The 21,507-nt window shown below is 42.6% G+C and overlaps 1 protein-coding gene across 7 annotated transcripts in view; it reads left to right on the top strand.

Annotated features, from left to right (window-relative positions):
- DLG2 (discs large MAGUK scaffold protein 2) overlaps positions 1-21,507 on the top strand; it is a gene marked incomplete at both ends in the record, with an annotated part of 1,055,326 nt that overhangs the window by 1,013,784 nt on the left and 20,035 nt on the right. For 5 of the 7 annotated variants that reach the window (XM_083362108.1, XM_083362107.1, XM_083362106.1 and 2 more), the window contains one exon: positions 15,153-15,198. In XM_083362108.1, coding sequence (XP_083218234.1) covers positions 15,153-15,198 — 46 coding nt within the window. Of the gene's footprint in view, positions 1-12,339; positions 12,440-15,152; positions 15,199-21,507 lie in introns of all 7 variants that reach the window. The other 2 variants (XM_083362102.1, XM_083362103.1) reach the window with 1 other exon arrangement.

Here is a 21,507-nt window from a genome sequence, read left to right as displayed (position 1 = left end):
CTGCCAACCTAGCAGTTCGAAAGCACGTAAAAAATGCAAGTAGAAAAATAGGGACCACTACGGTGGGAAGGTAACAGCGTTCTGTGCACCTTTGGCATCCAGTCATGCCAGCCACATGACCACGGAGATGTCATCGGACAAGCGCTGGGCTCTTCGGCTTTGAAATGAAGATGAGCACCGGCCCCTAGAGTCGGAAACGACTAGCACGCATGTGCGGGGGAACCTTTACCTTTTACCTTACTGGCTTCAGAAAACTCAGTCCAGAAGATAGGCTTAAGATGCAGAAGGATCTCAACAGGTTTGAACACTGGGGTCTATCTAACAAAATGAAATTGAATTTTGGAAAAAAAAAAGGAAGGTGCCACATTTAGGCAAGACAAACCAAATGCACAATTATGGAATAGGTGATACCTGGCTCAACAGTAGTAACCATGAGAAGGATCATCAAGTCCTAGTAGACAATCACTTAAATACGAACCAGCCGTGTGCTGCAACTGCCAACAAAGCTAATGCAGTCATAGGCTGCATTAGAAGATGGATAGAATCAAGATCACACGAAGTGTTACTGCCACTTTGTAAGGCTTTGGTAAGACCAAACTTGGAAATACTGCCTCCAGTTTTGGTTGTCAAGATATAAAAAAGATGTTGAGACTCTAGAAAGAGTGCAGAGAAGAGCAACAAAGAGGATTAGGAGACTGAAGGCTAACACGTATGAAGAAATGTTGCAGGAATTGGGTATGTCTAGTTTAATGAAGAGAAGGACTAGGGGGTACATGATAGCAGTGTTCCAATATCTCAGGGGCTGCCCCAAAGAAGAGGGAGTCAAGCTGTTCTCCAAAGCCCCTGAGGGCAGGACAAGAAGCAACGGATGGAAACTAATCAAAGAGAGAAGCAACCTAGAACTATGGAGAAATTTCCTGTACATGAGAACAGTTAATCAGTGGGACGACTTGCCTCCAGAAGTTGTGGGTGTTCCAACATTGGAGATTTTTAAGAAGAGATTAGACAGCCATGTTTCTGAAATGGTATAGGGTCTCCTTCTTCAATAGGGGGTTGAACTAGAAGACCCCCCCAGATCCCTTCCATCTCCATTATTCTGTTATTCTGTGAAGCTGCTGAAGTAACAATTTTATGAATAACCTCTTTTAAAAAATTCTTCCAGGTACTGTTTTTCAAGCCTAATAATAATAATAATAATAATAATAATAATAATAATAATAATAATAATAATAATAATAATAATAATAATGATTATTATTATTATTATTATTATTATTATTATTATTATTATTATTATTATTATTATTTGGAAGGGACCTTGGAGGTCATCTAGTCCAACCCCCTGCTCAGGCAGGAAACCCTATTACCATTTCAGACAAATGGCTGTCCAGTCTCTTTTTAAAAACTTCCAGTGTTGGAGCATTCACAACTTCTGGAGGTAGGTTGTTCCACTGGTTAATTTTTCTCACTGTTGGGAAATTTCTCCTTAGTTCTAGGCTGCTTCTCTCTTTGGTTAGTTTCCATCCGTTGCTTCTTGTCCTGCCTTCAGGCGCTTTGGAGAATAGCTTGACTCCCTCTTCTTTGTGGCAACCCCTGAGATATTGGAACACTGCTATCATGTCACCCCTCGCCCTTCTCTTCATTAAACTACACATACTCAACTATTCCAGTCTGCACAACTGCTCAAAACATAGTTGTCCTGCCAGCCCACGACAGAGCCACAGAAGTGCATCTGATGGTAATTCTTAAAATTACCAACTGTTCTGTTATGGGCAACTAGTTTAAACATTCTACCCTGAGAAACTAGATCTAACCAGGCCTGTTGGTAGGTAGTCTAACACTGGATTACTGCCATGCACTCTATATTCTTGAAGATTATTTAGAACTACACCTGGTGTAGAATGCAGAGCTTGGGAGATGGAGTCAAAAAAGGAATCAGCTTAGAGTCATTACATTCCCTCAAGCTATCCAAGTCTAACCCCTCTTGAATTTGATTAGCTGCTATCGAGCATCGGTTTAGTGCCAGACGTTAGTTGACCGGATTCTTGTGTGTAGCCATGAGAAAAAAATCATCTGAACTGAAACTTGATGGGGGGGGCTGATTCTTTGTGTCTGACACTGGGTGAGATCATTGGTTCCTGGAGCTATGGCTTTAGGCCCTGTCACAGTTAATGTCCTTTGTCAGCTGTTGAAATTTGCAGAAGGAATAACCTTGAGGAACGGGAGACAGAGTCACCACCAAGATAACAGTCAGATTACAAAAAACAAAAGCATATTTGGATCAGATAAGACCCTCTCTCAGTTTTCACAAAAATAAAAGAAGTGGTGGTGGGGGAGTGCATTTAAAGATTTTGTTACTGTAAAAGGTAAGGTAAGGGTTCCCCCCGCACACACGTGCTAGTTGTTTCCGACTCTAGGGGCCGGTGCTCATCTCCGTTTCAAAGCCGAAGAGCCAGCGCTTGTCCGAGGACGTCTCTGTGGTCATGTGGCCGGCATGACAAGACGCCAAAGGCGCACGGAATGCTCTTACCTTCCCACCGGAGTGGTCCCTATTTTTCAACTTGCATTTTTACGTGCTTTCGAACTGCTAGGTTGGCAGAAGCTGGGATGAGTAACAGGCGCTCACTCTGTTACGTGGCACTCGGGATTCGACCCGCCAAACTGCCGACCTTCTGATCGACAAGCTCAGTGTCCTAACCCACTGAGCCACCACGTCCCTTTGTTACTGTAGCTTTATAATAAAAGCTGTACTAATTTGTATGGTTATGCTTTCCTAATCTAGTCTACTGACGGACACCTTCATATCTTAAAAGGCTTCCTTTATTTTTGCTTATTTCATTCATTGATTTTATCCTGACTTTATTCTTTTACAAATAACTCAAGGCAGCAAACATATCCAACACACCTTCCTCCTCCTATTTTTCCCATAACCACAACCCTGTGAGGTGGGCTGGGCTGAGAGAGAGTGACTGACCCAAAGTCACTCAGCTGGCTTTCATGACTAAGGCGGGACTAGAACTCACTGTCTCCTGGTGATTGGCCCAAACTCAGTCACCTGGCTTTCATGGCTAAGGCGGGACTAGAATTCACTGTCTCCTGGGGATTGGCCCAAAGTCACCCAGCTGGCTTTCATGGCTAAGACGGGACTAGAACTCACTATCTCCTGGTGATTGGCCCAAAGTCATCCTGGCCTTCATGGCTTAAGTGGGACTAGATCTCACTGTCTCCTTGTGGTTGGCCCAAAGTCACCCTGGCTTTCATGGCTAAGGTGGGACTAGAACTCACTGTCTCCTGGTGATTGGCCCAAACTCACCTAGCCAGCTTTCACGGCTAAGACGAGATTTGAACTAACAGTCTCAAGTTTTCTAACAATTATTTACCAAAACAGCACATTTGAGATGTACAAGAAATACTAAAGCAGTAGATATGCATCATTGGCACCATCACTCCCTGGTGATTTCAATGAAGATAATAATATCAATCCAATTAGACCTGTTGTCCTCTAGAATTTTTTTTTAAAGACGAAGGAAGAAAAATAGCACTGCGCCAGTGGTATTAATAGCAGGTATAATTTCATCAGGCAGGAATGCAACCCTGAAATTATCATTTTCAAGCTGCCTATTAAGACTTTTAATTCATCACATTTAAAGGAATCACAACTGTCTAATCATTTCAGTTTTGACTTCCTTATTTCTGCCTGTTTTTAATGGCCAAACAATTGGGTTTCTGGGACAATGTGGCTCTTCATTAGTAGGAGAAAAATGACATTTCAAGGAAAAAAAATGGCCATTTGTTTAGAGTTTGATACTATTGGACAGCAAAGTCTAAGTTAATCATGGTCAAATCCGCCATAGTTATTTTCTATTGTTAAAAAAGTAAATATATATATTTCTTGGTGATTTCTTAGATATTTCCATGTAGTTTTCTTGGCAACAATAGGAAAGCAGTTTTTTATTTGCCTTTGAGGCAATTCGACTTCCCCACTGACTTTGTGTTCTGTACCAGCCTGCTACCGGCCCTGCAGAAAAGGCAGGGACAACCCCTTTTACAAGAAGGCAAGAGGCTGGAATTACGCCTGCCAAATTTATTACCACAAAAACAAACGGAACAAGACAAACCAAGAAACAGGAGCTTTAAGAAACATGAACTATCCTAGCGGTTGCCTTCAGCAAACCAGCCCTCCCCAGACATTCCCCTTATGTAGAGTTCAGGGCGTGGCTTCTCTCTGCCTCCTTCCGAGGAGCCCCATTGCCTTCCTCTGTTTACTCCTAATTGACTGCCTCCTGCGTCGGGCGTCCTTGAACAGGGCCAGCTGTGGGTCATCTTCATCCACGCTGTCAGGCTCACACAGCTGGGTCTCCGTGGTGACCAGATGAGAGGGGCCTGACTGAGGGCTCTCATCAACAAGATCTTCAACCCCCTCAGCAAGGTCTTCAACACCCCCCTCCTCCTCCTCTGAGTCGTCCGACCCAACTGCCGAACCCACAGGCTGACCCTGAATCACAACACTTTGCTTGTCAGAAGGTTGCAAAAGGTGATCGCATAACCTCGGGACACGGCAACGGTCATTAAGTCTGAACCAGTTGCCAAGCGTCTGAATTTTGATCACATGACCCAGGGGGATGCTGCAATGGTTGTAAGTGTGAAAAACGGTCCTGTCACTTTTCCCAGTGCCCTTGTAACTTTAAACAGTCACAAAATGAACTGTTGTAATTCAAGGACTATCTGTAAATGGTCCCTTCCAACATTATTATTATTATTATTAGTATTGTTGTTGTTGTTGTTGTTATCTAAACAAGCCAACAGTAAAACTTCCCAATTAAGGACCTCCCAAAGAGCACTCCCACCGACACTGGCATGGCAAATCCCACTCCCCACTAGCACTGATGATCTTACCTAGTTATTTATTTATTTATTTATTTTTATTTTATTAAATTTATATACCGCCCTTTCCCGAAGGACTCAGGGCGGTTTACAGGGCATTTAAAACAACCAGTACAAAAGTTAAAAACAAATTAAAAAAAGATTAAATCATTCCTAAAATCAAAAACCCCAGTTAAAAATTCTCAGCCTGGCCTGGAGAGCTCGAAGAGCCAGGTCTTCAGGTCCCGGCGAAATGATCGAAGGTCGGGGGCAGTCCTAAGCTCCACGGGCAGCTGGTTCCAAAGGGCAGGCGCCCCCACAGAGAAGGCCCTACCCCTGGGTGTTATCCGCCAGCAGTCTTTTATCGGCGGCACCCTGAGAAGACCCTTCCTGTGGGAGCGCACTGGACGAAGGGAGCTTGATGCCAGCAGCAGGTGTTCCCTCAGATATCCCGGACCCAAGCCATTCAGTTGAGTAATGACATGTCTGCAAGAAAGCAACCAAGCTCAGAGACCACCAAGAACCCCACAGTTCTCTAACTCAGTTTGGTGTGGTGAACAGCTCTCACAATTATGACTGTGCAACACCCTAACCGTCTTGTGCTCATACTTGGCAACCGACATGCATTTATAATGGTCCCCGGGATGGTCATTTTGCAGCTTTCCTAGAGAGCTTCTGACAAAGCCAACGGGAGAAGCCAGATGTGCTGAACGATCCCACGGTTGACTTAAGAGATTTTGCTTAACAATCATGGCAACAAAAAAAGTCATAAAACAGGGCCTGGCTCACTTAACGACGGCCTTGCTTTGCAATGGAAATTTTGAGCTCAATTGTGGTTGTAAGTCAAGGACTACGTTTTTCTGCTAGGCATTAAAATCCTCTGGATTCCTTCTTAAGTACCTCCAGTGTACCAACCACTGGTCCATGGAAAGATCCGCAACCTTCTGGTTTGTCCTAGACCCCCATTGTCTGCCTCTTTGATGTGCCTCAATTAGCAGACCTTCAAAGCAATGTTCTTTCAGAGTTCACTTCTTATTAGCCTTCAACGATGCCAGGAGAGTCAAAGTGGAAGAGAGTGACAAAGAGCAGCCAAAAGGCACGTGTCACTTATGATTTTATTGTCCATCCATGTGACAAAGTAATTGGCATTCCTGACGCAGAGTCTCGTGGGCCCTGTGCGGTTCTCTCTTCCTGGGTACAAAGGCATCCGCAGGTTTTTATTTCTTCTCGCTCTAACCCTTTCCTTGCCTCTTTTCTTCCTTTTGACTCAGATTAACTGTGGTGACTTCCTTGTCCTAGAGGATTTCTGACAAATCATCTTCAGAATCCTCGAATGTGCTCAGCATCTATGCTGGCACACAAGTGCGTTTATGTCCTCTGTAACGCCTTTCAAACACGATCGAGTCAGCCTGGGACATTTAACTCATAGAGCAACTGCAGTTGCAACAGAAGAAGAGATGCACAAAAACATTAGCAATAGCCATAGCTCCTAGACTTATATACCGCTTCACGGTGCTTCACAGCCCTCTCTTAGCGGTTTACAGAGTCATTGTATCACCCCCAACCATCTGGGTCTTCATTCTACCAACCTCAGAAGGATAGAAGGCCAAGTCAACCCTGAGCTGGTAAGGAGCAAACTGCCGGCAGTGGGCAGAGTTAGCCTGCAATGCTGCATTCTAACCACTGCACCACCACGGCTCTTCTTAGGGAATTTCTGGCACTCTAAAAAATTAGCCATCGATAGACACAGTATCTACATGCCAAAGAAACCCAATCAAAAGTCCAAAATACCTCCCCACCAGCTCTTAGCACCCAGATGAACACAGATTAAGATTAAGATCAGACCAACAATCAAGTAAGCAATCCCCAATCACAGAACTGCCAAACAAGCCAGCAGTAAATAGCCCAAACAAAGAACTTCTAAGACCACTCCCACTAATACTGACAGGGCCAGTCACTAGAATGGAAAATGAGAGGAAACCCCACTCCTTACTGGCACTGATGATGCTACCTAGTTGGGTAATGAAACATCTGCAAGAAAACATCCAAGCTCGGAGAGCGTTAAGAGCCCCTCAGAAATACGCATCGCTGAACAGGTTGAATATAGCCCTATCGGGATTACACGTTGAAGAGAGCTGCCATTCTCTGCTGGGTTTAAGATATGCGGGGAGGAATTCCCTAATGATTTGTTACCTCTAAGAGGGAGGGGTACAAAACCACGACTCACCGTTTTTCAGCATTCCTGGTCCGAACAAGCGAGCTCAAGAAATCTCTGCTCTTTTCCTTTTGCACGGAGAGATTGGGAAGGGTTTTGTATAACGCTTTTGACCTCCCTCTCCAAATGGGGCTTGGCTTGTCCGTTTTTGGGAATGTTCAGAAGAATAATTTGGGGTTCCACTTTGAGCTGGGGCTGCACAAGAACAGATCAAAATGAAATCCAGACAGCTGAGAGAAACAGGAGATTTACTTATGCCCCAAAGCAAAGAGATTTGCCTCTGGGGATAGCTACAGAGGAAAAGAGGGATGAAAGAGTTGATTTATAGGGAGACCGGTCCTTTGTGTGGGCTTGAGGGACATGCTGGTTCTAGTGTGTGACACTTGAGGGGCGTGGGGTGTATGTATACAGTACGTTGACCTGGGCAAGGGGTTGATCAAGTGACATGGATCAAGTCTCTTTCTTTGAGTTGTGAGCTTTAAAATCATGTTTACATTATGTTAATTCAGCTATGTGTGTTTGCTTGTGCGTGTTTGCAATTTGAAACAAGTGCCTTAATTCATTCTCATGTTTGCTGTGAGTTTAAAGGATTTTAAGTTAATCAATAACTTTGTTGGAGACTTGGGCTAGTTAACATACGTTTCCCGGGGTGGGATTCAGCCGGTTTGCACCAGTTCGGCGGAACCCGTCGCTAACTTTTTGTTGCCCAGGCCCAGAATGGACTTCCGGAAGCGGCATCCATCCAGAGAACCCGGTGGTTCCCCTATTTGAATCCCACCACTGTATGATTCCTTAGACAACATTTCTAATACAGTTCTATACATTTAGCAATTCTTCCCAACTGAATGCAGGCGAAATAGGCTGCAGGTGACTCAATGCATCCTTCCAATGTACGGAAGTGCTCTAGGCTCATGCGTTAGCTGCTTCCGTACAGAGTGAGTGCGGTATCACAAAATCCTCCTCAGCCAGCGTTTGCAGCAGCTGACTCACCTAGTTAAGTGGAAGATTCATAAATAATGGAGGGAAAGAGATTTAAGCACCAATACCGCTATCCCCTAGCTTCGTCTGAAGATGGTGATAGACTGATATGAAGTTCTTCCCGGTGGAAGAGAATATTTGTAGCTGAGGGTTGAACTGTGGGGTCCTTGGTGCTCTGTGAGCTTGGCTGTTTTCAAAGCAAATGTTTCAATGCCCAATTAGTTAACATCATCAGTGCTTGGCCTGATGACGTTATCTAGCTGGGTAATGAAATATCTGCAAAAAAACAACCAAGCTCACAGACCATGAAGTGCACCTCACAAGTTCTTCCCATGGTCCATACGCCATCAGAGGTTGACCACCCTAGTCTGTGCCAGATGCAGCTTTTGCATTTTGATAAGAGCAATTCCATGGAGAACATGTCAAACACATCCATCTTTCTTCACCTGGTGCCTTCTAGGTGCATCAAACTTCTGTGTCTACAATCTGCAGGCTACCTATGGTAGATCGTTCTTAATTTTTATCTGATAATTAATAGGTCCCTTCTGAATTGATAAATTCACATATTCCAGACCATAATCAGAAACATTACATGCAAACATTTCTGTGCCCACAACGTTCTAGATATACCTATTTTTTCCCCAAAGGTGTTCAAAGAACTCACCATTCTGACCTTAAGCATTTAGATCAGGGGTCTTCAAACTTGGCCCTTTTATGACTTGTGGACTTCAACTCCCAGAATTCCTCAGCCAAGCGTGCCTGGTTGAGGAATTCTGGGAGTTGATGTCCACAAGTCATAAAAGGGCCAAGTTTGAAGACCCCCGGTTTAGACATTCAGATACTGGATGTGCTGTCCTAAGATACAGTAGTCCTCGACTTATAACAGTTCATTTAGTGACTGTTCAGAGTTACACCTTTGGAAAAAAAAGTGACTTATGACCATTTTTCACACTTACGACCATTGCGGCATCCCCATGATCATGTGATCAAAATTTGGACACTTGGCAACTGAATCGTATTTATGATGCTTGCAGCGTCCCGTGGTCACGTGATCCCCTTTTACGACCTTCTGACAAGCAGAGTTAATGGAGAAGTCAAGTTCACTTCACAACTGCGTTACTAACCTAACAACTCCACTTAACAACTATGGCAAGAAAGGTTGTAAAATGGGACAAAATTCACTTAACGAATGTTTCGCTGAGCAAGGGAAATTTTGGGGTCAATTGTGGTCGTAAGTCGAGGACTACCTGTATAGACAGCAACAGAAACTTGCTGTCTTGTTTGGTAGGTACTGTTTTGATACTAAGGAGAGTGGAAGCCACAACAAATAACAGTATAAAATGATAATTGGGTTATCAGTTCGATATCGACAATCTGCTTGTACGGCAATCATGAAGCTTTTTTGAGCAGCTAGAAAGAAAAGATATTTAATTTGCCAGTTTTAGATCCCCTTTCTTTGAACATTTGGAAATCTGCCAATCTGGAAATCAAATCATGTCAGATCGGTTGTGGTTTAAGAAGTACCTCTGTCCTAATGAGAGTTCTGTTATGAGATGACATTGTTTAATTCTGGAAAGAAGTATCACGAATGAGAGAGAAAGAGAGAGAGAGAGAGAGAGAGAAACATAGACGCATGTTTTAATTTCTCTAGATTCAATAGGCCATTCTGTCAATATTATCACCCGCCAACCAGATTACATTTGAAAACCTTTTATGCCTATAATTTCTGACATCTGCCTTTATTTTTCATTTGCATGATTCATGGTTTGCATGATTTTATACATTACTTTTTGGCATGATGGTTATGTTGTTTTGGATCCAAGTGTTTACAGTCGTAATGGGGTGTTTGTAGTTTTTTATGTCTTATCATTTTTCTCCCTTTATGATTTTGCTTTTATTACTAAATTTTAAATATTCTTGGAGTGTAAAAGTGGCATGAAACTTTGGTGACCAAAATAAAGCACATGGAATCAAATTTGGAAGCAGGAATGGATGCTGCAGGTTTTTAAACAGTCTGTAAATCTATTAGGATTGTGAAATGATGGAAAAAATATTTAATAGATCTGAATAAAGAAAGGAAAGTAGATTGAAATGCCATGATGAATATGTATATATTATATATTGTAGATATATGTCTCGAGAGATTATATATATATATATATATATATATATATATATATATATATATATATATATATATATATATATGTATATATATATATATATGTATATGTATATGTATATATATGTGTGTGTGTGTATATATATATATGGGAGAGAGAGAGAGAGGATAGATCCTACATATTAGTAATAGTGTAGGATGGATGGAAGGCTGAGCCAATGTAATATTTCAGCCTGACTGTCCACTGCCAGGAGTTCGATCCTGACAGACTCAAGGTTGACTTAGTCTTTCATCCTTCCAGGTCAGTAAAATGAGGACCCAGATTGTTGGGGGCAAATGCTGACACAGTAAACCACTTAGAGAATGCTGTAAAGCACTATGCAGCGGTATATAAGTCTAAGTGCTATTGCTATTGAGCTGGTCAGGATCGAACTCCTGGCTGTCAGTAGAGTTAGCCTGCAATACTGCAGTTTAACCACTTCACTATCAGTACTCAGCTTAACAAGCATAATTCTAACCAAGCTTAACAGGAGATGTGAATGCAGCTGCTATGTTTTTAACCTCATTAAGACTGTTTTCTGAACCCGGTCATAAGTTTGTAGTAGGGAAGTGCTTTCTTAGCAGAAGCATTCTCATCATGATGGAGAATAAAATGGGAATGCCTCTTTTTTTTAAAATGAAAAGAAAAGAAAAAAAGAAAAAGTTTGCAGCTTTCAGATGTAACTGAATAAGAAAGAATTCCCACTGGCCGTAACTAACATAGCTAATGGTTCTTGATGATAAGAGTTTGACCCTATTTGAAGGACAACCAATGGTTGGAAACTGAACAAAGAGAGAAGCAACCTAGAATTAAGGAGAAACGTCCTGCTGGTGAGGACAATCAACCAGTGGAACAGCTTGCCTCCAGAAATTGTGGGCGCTCCATCACTGGAGAGTTTTAAGAAGAGGCTAGACAGTCACTGGTCTGAGATGGTATAGGTTCTCCTGCTTAAGCAGGGGGCTGGACTAAAAGACCTCCAAGGTCCCTTCCATCTTCTATTCTATTCTATTCTATTCTATTCTATTCTATTCTATTCTATTCTATTCTATTCTATTCTATTCTATTCTATTCTACTCTACTCTACTCTACTCTACTCTACTCTACTCTATTCTATTCTTCTTCTGGTTGAGACAGGACTTCTTCACGTCTTTTAAAATACATCCTTGTAGCTACATTAATATGCTCAATAACATACGTTGCTTCTGCGTAAGAATTCTGAGTTCCATTTGCATCTGTTTAATTTCTATATATATTTTTATGCAACGTGGAAGTAAACCTCAATGTTTTCATTAGGGTCAACTTCCAGATAGTCTCACAAACAATTGGAGCCACTACCAATTAATCCGGGGATGACTTTCTTAGGGATCTCCTTCTATTTTGAACTACAGCCTCCACCGCCCTTGCAATCAGCCATGTTGAGTGAGACTGAGAGTTTAAACATCTGTTGAGCATCACATTTCCTACTTCCAGTTTTAGGAAACATTACAGATAGTCCTCGACTTACGACCACAAGTGAGCTCCACAATTTCTGCTGCTAAGCAAGACAGTCATTAAGTGAGTTTTGCTCATTTTTGTGACCTTTCTTGCCACAGTTATTAAGCGAATCGCTGCAGCTGTGAAGTAACACAATTTGTTAAGTGAATTTGGCTTGATTTCGCTTATCAGAAGGTTGCAGAAGGGGATCACGTGACACCACCCCACACCACCCCCCCAGGACACGGAGACCTTCCTAAATATGAACCCGTTGGCAAGCATCCAAATTTTGATCACAGGACCATGGGGATGCTGCAACAGTCGTAAGCCTGAGAAGCGGTCCTAAGTCGCTTTTTTCCCCAGTCCCGTTGTCACTTCAAACGGTCACTAAACAAATGGTTGTAAGTCAAGGACTACCTGTGCACTTCTACCATGCAGAGATCTTAAACACCCTTGAAGGTCTCAACCACCTTTGACTCTTCCCTTCCTTTGTCTTCTTCTCAACGCTTCCCTTTGGAAGCCCAGAAATGAGATTGGATACGGTCACCACCGTTGTTTTCCGCTTTTACCAGCTACTTGTTCTGTCAGCATGAGTGTGACAACCATTAGATGCCCTTGTTTTTCGGCCATGCCTCTTTTCCTTCACAGTCATTCAATGACAAGCGTAAAAAGAACTTCATCTTTTCACGAAAATTCCCATTCTACAAGAGCAAGGAGATGAGTGAGCAGGACACCAGTGACCCGGAACGTAAGTAAATGCTTAGAGACAACGTCAAAGCGAAACACGTGGGTGACATTGCACGGCACCAAGGCATCCTCATACACCTAGGCAAGCCTAAGTCAGGTTCAGGAAAAGGTGAGGCATTACTACTATGATCAATGTATATAACAGTCTGGATTCCCTGCCGGGTGTACGGGAGGAGAGGGAAGCAAAATTGATCTGTCGCTACTGCGTGAACGACTCAAAACATCTGTTTGGCCACCATTCCTTCCCTTGGTCCGTCTCAAATTTTGGTTAAGGGGAAAGCCACATCTTTATAACTCTCCATCTTAGCCAGTGATCTAGGCAGTCCTCGATTTGCAACCATTCGTTTAGTGGCCGTTCAAGGATACAGCGGTGGTAAAAAAAAAGGGGTCTTTGGTCCTCTCTGAGCTTGGTTGTTTTCACTGTCACCAATGATGTCATGAAACGTCTGCAAGAAAACAACCAAGCACAGAGAGCAGCACCAAGGACTCCTCATTTCAATTCTGAGCTACAAATATTCTCTTTTATTGGTACTGACAAAGGTGAGCAGCCTGGTGGCCTAAAGGTGGAGCTCCCACCTCACAGTCAGGTGCCTGTGAGTTGGGTCCTAGGGAGCAGCAGATATTTCTCTCTCTGGGCTGTGAGCTCCGTGTAGGTGCCAGGAAGGGCATCCAGCCAGTAAATGCTCAGCTTCATTCAGTCGCCTGGATTCCACCCCGAATTAAGGGATTAATTACAGCGTCGTTAAAAGGGGAAAAAAATGGTGCTGAAAAAGATGACTTATGACCTGCCCTCGCGCTTATGGCTATTGCAGCACCCCCATGATCACATGACCAAAACATGGGCATTTGGCAACCAGAATGTATTTTCAACAGTTGCAGCGTCTTCCCCACCAGCTCCCAAGAAGAGAGGCCAGTGGGGGAAGCCAGATCCATTTAATATCTACTCGAGACATTTACCAACCACAGCAGTTTGCTTAACAACCATGGCAAAAAAAAAAGGTTGTAAAATTGAGTATGATTCACTTAACAACTTAGCAGCGGAATTTCTGATCTCAGTTGTGATGATAAGGCGAGGACCACCTGCACTCCTTGGTGAATTGTGTCCCATGAGTTCGCACTCAAATATTTACGGCTTTGACTGGTCTTAGCTTGGCAGCTCAGTCTATTGAACTGGAAGGATCTTCATAATGAGATGGCTTGGACTAGTTCCCAGCTATTTAGGGAAAAAAAGGGGGGGAGTGTCTTATCTGTGAAAATCAGATATCTGATTGAAGTTTTTCCACTTTGGTGCTTCAGGAAATGCAGCCGAAATGGGAAATCGAGATGCAAGTAATTTCCAAGCCATATACCAAAAGGAAAGAGAGAGAGAATGAGTCTCCAGTGGATTGAATATCTTCTAATGGGCACTTAGGGGCATTTAGGGAGTGCCATGGCTTAGTAATTCAAGGTGCTGAGCTTGTCAGCTGGAAAGCAGATGGCCTGGGGTTTGAGACCCAAGCGCTGTGCAATGGGGCGAGCTCCGTTACTGTTCCAGCTTCTCTCCACCTAGCAGAGGGGCAGGCAACCTTGGCTCTTTTATGACTTGAACTCCCAGAATTCCTGAGCCAGCCATGCTGAGGGGAAAGAGAGAGGTTTCCAAGCTGAGCCATGCTGGCTCAAGGAATTCTGGGAGTTGAAGTCCACAAGTCATAAAAGAGCCAAGGTTGCCTACCCCTGGCCTAGCAGTTTGAAAGCATGCAAACGCGAGTAGATTAATAGGTACCACTTCAGTGGGAAGGTCACAGCATTCTGTGTACCTTTAGCATATAGCCACGCTGGCCACACGATGATGGAAATGTCAATCAATGGTGGTAAGTCGAGACCTACCCGTATAATGCTATCACACATATCCAAGCTTCCTTTAAAAAAAAAGCAGGCATAAGGATTATATGTTCTCAAACTTCCACAGCTCCATTTATATGAGATAATGTGACATAAAATGAATGCTGGCCAGGTTCCTGATGACCTCCCACATGGTCTTCAACACCAAGCCGATGCCAGCTGTATTCTAATCTGCTAGTCCAAACAGCTTCAGTTTGTCCAATTTCTGAGACCACAGGTAGTCCTCAACTCACAACCACAATCGAGCCCAAAATTTCCGCTGCTAAGCAAGACAGTTGTTAAGTGAGTTTTGCCCCATTTTGCAACCTTTCTTGCCACCGTTGTTAACTGAATCACTGCAGTGGTTAAGGTAGTAGCCCGGTTGTGGCTTCCCCCATTGACTTTGCTTGTCAGAAGGTCACAAAAGGTGATCACGTGACCCCGGGGACACTGCACCTATCATAAATATGAGCCAGTTGCCAAGTGTCTGATTTTTGATCCTATGACCGTGAGGATGCTTCAATGGTCATAAGTGTGAAAACCAGTCATAAATCACTTTTTCCAGTGCCGTTGTAACTTCGGTCACTAAACAAAAGGTTGTAAGTCAAGGACTGCCTGCGTTTCTTTGTCTAAAGAGAGTATTTTGTTTTCTCACTTTAACTGCACCTCTTGGGCTTCGGTGAAAGTCTTTGAATCGGGAGATTAAGCCTTATTTTTCTCCAAACGCGGGAATCCAGATTGGATTATCTGCATGGTCTGTCATGGTAGTATCCATTTCAACTGCACTGACCTGTTCCTTCCTCTTCTGCGGCTGTTCTTTCCTTTCATTGCTCTCTCCGGGGACTGCCGTGCAGGACTTCCCCGGATTAGGGGACGACGGTTATGGGACAAAGACTCTGAGTAAGTTCCCAGGAATGGTCACTTATAACCCTTTTTTTGGAAATAACTTTCTTTTTCATTTCATTTCTATTTTTTTCTTACTTTTAAAGTTTGGCTTTTTTTTCTTCCTAAAGAACCTTCTCCTTCTCCTTCTAAGCATGCACAAGATTAGATTTTACTTTTGGTCCCCAGCTTTGAATGCATTGGGGTGGGGAAGAGTTTTCATCTTATTTTGTGTTCTGCATGACTACATTAATAGCATATAGCATATGCAATGGGTATGTCGATCTCTGCCAATAATGAACTTTGTTTCCAGTATAATGCATTTTATGACCATGGATTTTTTTTAAAAAAGATCTGTACTTTTTAAAAACAAGCTTAGGATTCTTGAAAAGTTGAAAAACAGGTCCCCAGTCAGAAAATACTAGATAATAAAGAAGCTGTCCAAAAGGTGATATCCAAGATGGACAGTAGGATGTAAAGTTGATGATGAAGAAGCTGCCCAAAAGATGACTTATCCAAGATCGATAATAGGATGTAAAGTTGATGATGAAGAAGCTGCCCAAAGGATGACATACAAGATGGATAGTAGGATGTAAAGTTGATGATGAAGAAGCTGCCCAAAGGATGACTTATACAAGATGGATAGTAGGATGTAAAGCTGATGATGAAGAAGCTGCCCAAAAGATGACTTATCCAAAATAGACAGTAGAAAGTAAGTTTGATGATGAAGCTGCCCAAAAGATGACTAATCCAAGATGGTCAGTAGAGACTAAGGTTGATGATGAAGAAGCTGCCCAAAAGATGACTTATCCAAGATAAGAGCTATTGTAAGGTAGAAAAGTGGGATACAAATACTTTGATTCAGTAACAAAGAGGTAATAAATAGAGATATCAGTTATTTCCTTTTTTCTCTCTTTTTCCTTCTTACATAAGGGGACCATGAACAGTAAATGAGACAGTATATAATCAACAGGATAGTGCTAATTTTCAGTGTAGGTATCACTTCCTGCCTTTCCATCACATAGACAGGCTAAAATGATGTCAGAAGATTTATCCTTAGAATACTTATTCTAGGACTTGTTTTAGAATTTCACGCTGAGATGATGCAAAAGACATCGCTAGCCTTGCCTGTTATGCACTCTGAAGATTCCAGCAGTTTTGGGGCAAAAGACAAGACACTGGACAAAAATCTCCCAGAATGCAAATCACTCTTTTGAAGACTTGCTAAGCTCAGTTGTCACAATCCAAAGTGGCATCAAGGTGGCACTTCAGCGTACGTTCCTCAGGTTTCTTTTCAGATCAAAGAGTTGGAGATGGTTAATGTTCTTTCTTCTCAACTTTTCTCTTCATTCTTCTTTCCACCAGCTTAACAGAAACATTTTTATTAATAATTTTAGCAGATTGTGATTTCGCCTTTTTTTGCAGCAGAAATCAGATCTGAAAGTGTTCCCCTTTAGGGCTGATAATGTTTCATGTTAGTGAATCAAACGTTTGACTTCCACCACCCCACCCCACCACCCCGCCCCAACAAAGAGAGATTATAAAGTTAAATCCTAGCCAGTCAAATCCTAGGCAGAAAATATATTCAATATATTCTTATGGCATTTCCCTTGCATCTGAGCCTAGGATACCACAGTTACTCTGAATGTTGGTTAGTTAAGTCCTTTTAAAAAAAATCTTTGGCTAAAATCAGAAGTTCAGAAATGCACTATTAGTTCTTGGGAAGAAATCTTTGCTTCTAGATTACTGGTTTTCAAACTCTGTCATGGTTCAAAATGAGTTCAAGCAAACAAGCTCTCTTGTCAGTAGCAATTTCATGTTGTTGCAAAGTGCAACCGTGGATAAACATTGATCATATTTAAAGTAACCTTCTCAAAGCGGCTACCTTGCAGATGTCCTAGAACAGGGGTCATTAACCTCCGGTCTGTGGACCGGTACTGGGCCACAGCATGCCAGCAACCGGTCCCCAAAAACAAGCAAAGCCCCATCTGTGGGATGCAAGCAGCACACAAAACCACGTACTTTCTCCACAGAACCGGTCCCTGGTGCCCAAAAGGTTGGGGACCTCTGTCCCAGAACACAACCGGTGTCATTTCCATCCATCACAGCATTGCTGGAGGTGCAGGATAAGAGCTGCAGCCTTACACGGCTGAAGGGTATCTCATCCAGCATGACAGTTTCATTGAACATCTGCTCAAAATTCTGAAGAAACAATGTCCTCTAGATTGAACAGGGCTCTTCAAATGTGACCCTTTTGTGGACTTCAACTTGTGGACTTCAACTCCCAGAATTCCTCAGCAGAGAATTCCTAGAGCAGCCATGTCAAACTCGTATCGCGGCAATGGGGTGGGTGCGGCTTCCGGATGATACATCCAGCCCATGGGCCGGCAGTTTGACACCCCTGCCGTAGAGCAAGGGTCTTCAAACTTGGCCCTTTTATGACTTGTGGACTTCAACTCCCAGAATTCCTCAGCCAGCGTGCCTGGCTGAGGAATTCTGGGAGTTGAAGTCCACAAGTCATAAAAGGGCCAAGTTTGAAGACCTTTGCTCTAGAGATCCTTTATCATTTTTGTTGCTCTTCTCGGCACTCTTTCTAGAGTCTCAACATCTTTTTTGTGTCATGGGGACCAGAACTGGATGCAGCATTCCAAGTGTTGTCTCACCAGTGCAGTATAAAGTGGTACTCTCACTTTACAAGATCTTGAAATTGTCACTCTCTTCTTGTCAGTTTCCTTAACCTTCTCTTCTTCAGGCTACTATATCATTCTATATCAGTGAATTTCCCTTAAACTCGAACAAATCTCCAACCTGGGAGTCCCCCTGGATGTCACAGTAACAAAGTTAAAAGGTACCTTGGAGGTCATCTAGTCCAACCCCCTGCTCAGGCAGGAGACCTTTACTATTTCTAACAAATGGCTGTCCAGAATCTTCTTAAAAGCCTCCAGTGATGGGGCACCTACAACCTCCGAAGGAAATTTGTTCCACTGGTTGATTGTTCTCCCGGTTAGCAATTTTCTCCAGAGTTCTAGTTGCTTCTCTCCCTTGATTAGTTTCCATCTATTGTTTCTTGTCTTGCCTTCAGGTGCTTTGGTAAATAAGTTGACCCCCTCTTCCTTATGCCAGTCCTTCAAGAATTGGAATATTGCTATCATGTCACCCCGGTCCTTCTTTTCACTAGACTAGACATACCCAGTTCCTACAATCGTTCTTTGTGTGTTATGGCTTCCAGGCCCTTTGTTGCTCTTCTCTGAACTCTTTCCAAAAATCTCAACATCTTTTTGGCACTGGGGTGACCAAAACTGGATGCAGTATTCTAAGTGTGGTCTTACTAAGGCTTTGTAAAGAGTTACTAGAACTTTGTATCATCTTGATTCTATCTCTCCGTTAATGCAACCTAGTATTGCATTGGCTTTTATTGGCTGCTCAGTCAGGCAATCAGCCAGTTCCGATCAGCCAGTCAACCATGACCTGTGTCTGCTATTCTACTCTATTTTTTTTCAACCAGAAAACATTTTGCATTTGTTGGCAATGAGCCTGCTCAGTCATCACTGGGCTGCTTTGATTATCCTCTCCTTCTAGAGTTCTTCCCATTAAAGATTTGACAAATTTCCAAAAGCTGTGGTGTTTCTGCTAAGCTTTCACATTTCACAAGGAATTGTATTTTAGCTATAAGCCTTGGCACTCAAACTAAGCAAAGATAGTTTTCTATCCAAGAATAGATGCAAACCCATCCAAGGAGAACAATCCAGAAATAACCAAGTTTTTACAGCTAACTGAAAACTATATATAATAAACTGAATTCTTTTTTTTTTATATTGATGTCAATATTCTTATATATGTTCAGTGCCTTGGGACCGTCATTATTTTTCAATAGCCATACAGGATAAGTAGAACAAGTAACAGGGAAGTCCTCGACTTACAATGATTCATTTAGTGACCATTCAAAGTTAAAATGGCACTGAAAAAAGCGATTATGACCATTTATTATGCTTACCACTGTTGAGCATCCCCAGGGTCACGTGATCAAAATTCAGAGGCTCAGCAACTGGCATGTATTTATGACAGTTGCAGTGTTCCCGGGGTGATGTGATCATGTTTTGCGACCTTCTGACAAGCGAAGTCAATGGGGAAGCTCAATTCACTTAATGGCTATGTTACCAGCTTAACAACTGCAGTGATTCACTTAACAACCATGGCAAGAAAGGTTGTTAAATGGGGCAAAATTGGCTTAACAACTGCCTTGCGGAGGAATAGAAATTTTGGGCTCAACTAACTTAACAACTACAGCGATTCCCTTAACAGCTGGAGCAAGGAAGATTCCCTTAACAGCTGGAGCAAGGAAGATCGTAAAATGGGACAAAACCCGCTTAGTAATGGAAACTTTGGGCCCAATTATGGTCATAAAACGAGGACTACCTGCATTTGCTTCTTTCAGAGTTTACTGATTCTTGCTCTTTTAATGATGATGATGATGATGATGATGATGATAACATAATAATAATAATAATAATAATAATAATAATAATAATAATAATAATAATAATAATAATAATAATTTGGAAGGGACCTTGGAGGTCATCTAGTCCAACCCCCTGCTCAGGCAGGAAACCCTATACCATTTCAGACAAATGGCTGGCCAGTCTGTTCTTAAAAACTTCCAGTGTTGGAGCATTCACCACTTCTGGAGGCAGGTTGTTCCACTGGTGATTTGTTCTAACTGTCAGGAAGTTTCTCCTCAGTTCTAGGTTGCTTCTCTCCTTGATTAGTTTCCATCCGTTGCTTCTTGTCCTGCCTTCAGGAGCTTTGGTGCATAGCTTGACTCCCTCTTTTTTGTGGCAGCCCTGAGATAATAATGATGGACAAGCAGCCAATTTAAGCAAAACAAAATAACAGCTAATGCTCTCACTGCATCACCTATTACTCTGAAAGCAGTTTTTAATTCTCAAAAATGTATGCCAGCCACATCCGATGCTTCTTTCTTGGAAGTTTTTAAGAAGAGACTGGACAGCCATTTGTCTGAAATGGTAAAGGGTTTCCTGCCTGAGCAGGGGGGTGGACTCGATGACCTCCAAGGTCCCTTCCAACTATTATTATTATTATTATTGTTGTTGTTGTTGTTGTTGTTGTTGTTGTTGTTGTTGTTGTTATTATTATTATTATTATTATTATTATTATTGGAAAAAATGACTTATGACAGTTTTTCTCACTTATGACTGTGGCAGCCTCCCCCTGGCCAGGTGATCGAAATTTGGACACGTGGCAACTGACTCATATTTATGACGGTCGCAGTGTCCCGGGGTCACGTGATCCCCTTTTGCGACCTTCTGACAAGTAAAGTCAATGGAGAAGCCAGATTTGCTTAAGAACCATGTTACTAGCTTAACAACTGCTGTGATTCACTTAACAACCATGGCAGGAAAAGTTGTTAAACGGGGCAAAATTGGCTTAGCAACTGCCTTGCTTGGCAATAGAAATGTTGGGCTCAGTTGTAGTCACAATCGGAGGGTTTACCTGGGGGCCTGCAGGACTAAATCAAACATTTTTAGAACAAGAAAATCACTTGGACTTTCCACTTTAAACCTCCGTAGGCCACCACACACACCACAATGGAGTTCCGCATTTCTGTTGCTAAGCAAGACAGTTGCTAAGTGACTTGTCCCATTTTAAGTCCTTTCGTGCCAAAGTTGCTAAGGGAATCACTGCAGTTAAGTTAGTAACGCAGTTGTTAAGTGAATCTGGCTTCCCCACTGACTTTGCTTGTCAGAATGTCGCAAAAGGAGGATTACATGATCAACTGTCATAAATATGAGCCAGTTCCCAAGCATCCGAGTGACCCTGGGGATGCTGCAAAGTGCATAAGTGCATAAGTGCAAAAAATGGTCATGTCCCTTTTTTTCCCACTGCCGTTGTAACTTTGAACTGTCACAAACCGAAAAGTTGTAATTCAAGGACTACCTGTACACTGTATAATATCCAAGTCCCATCTAGATAACAATACAGCTTTGGCCACTATTTCTACTTACAATACCGATAATGATAACAAAACAGATACTGCCATGTCCACTATCCAGTGGACTGTGGCAGAAGCAAGCAAAGGTAAGCACCTATATAATTATCATAGGCTCCGTAGGTGCAATCCCAAAACATCTGGAGCACCACCTGAACGCCATCGGCATTGACAAATTCGCCATCAGTCAGTTGCAAAAGGCGGCCTTACTAGGAATGGCTTCCATCCTGCGACGAGATCTGCAACACCATCACACCTCCACAAATGCCTATCCCGGGTCCTTGGGAAGGATTCGATAGGTAGATCAAGATGCCAAACCC

This window comes from Vipera ursinii (genome assembly GCF_947247035.1).
Source record: "Vipera ursinii genome assembly, chromosome: 4".
Classification (NCBI taxonomy): Eukaryota; Metazoa; Chordata; class Lepidosauria; order Squamata; family Viperidae; genus Vipera; species Vipera ursinii.
This window is presented reverse-complemented; position numbering and strand designations above follow the sequence as displayed.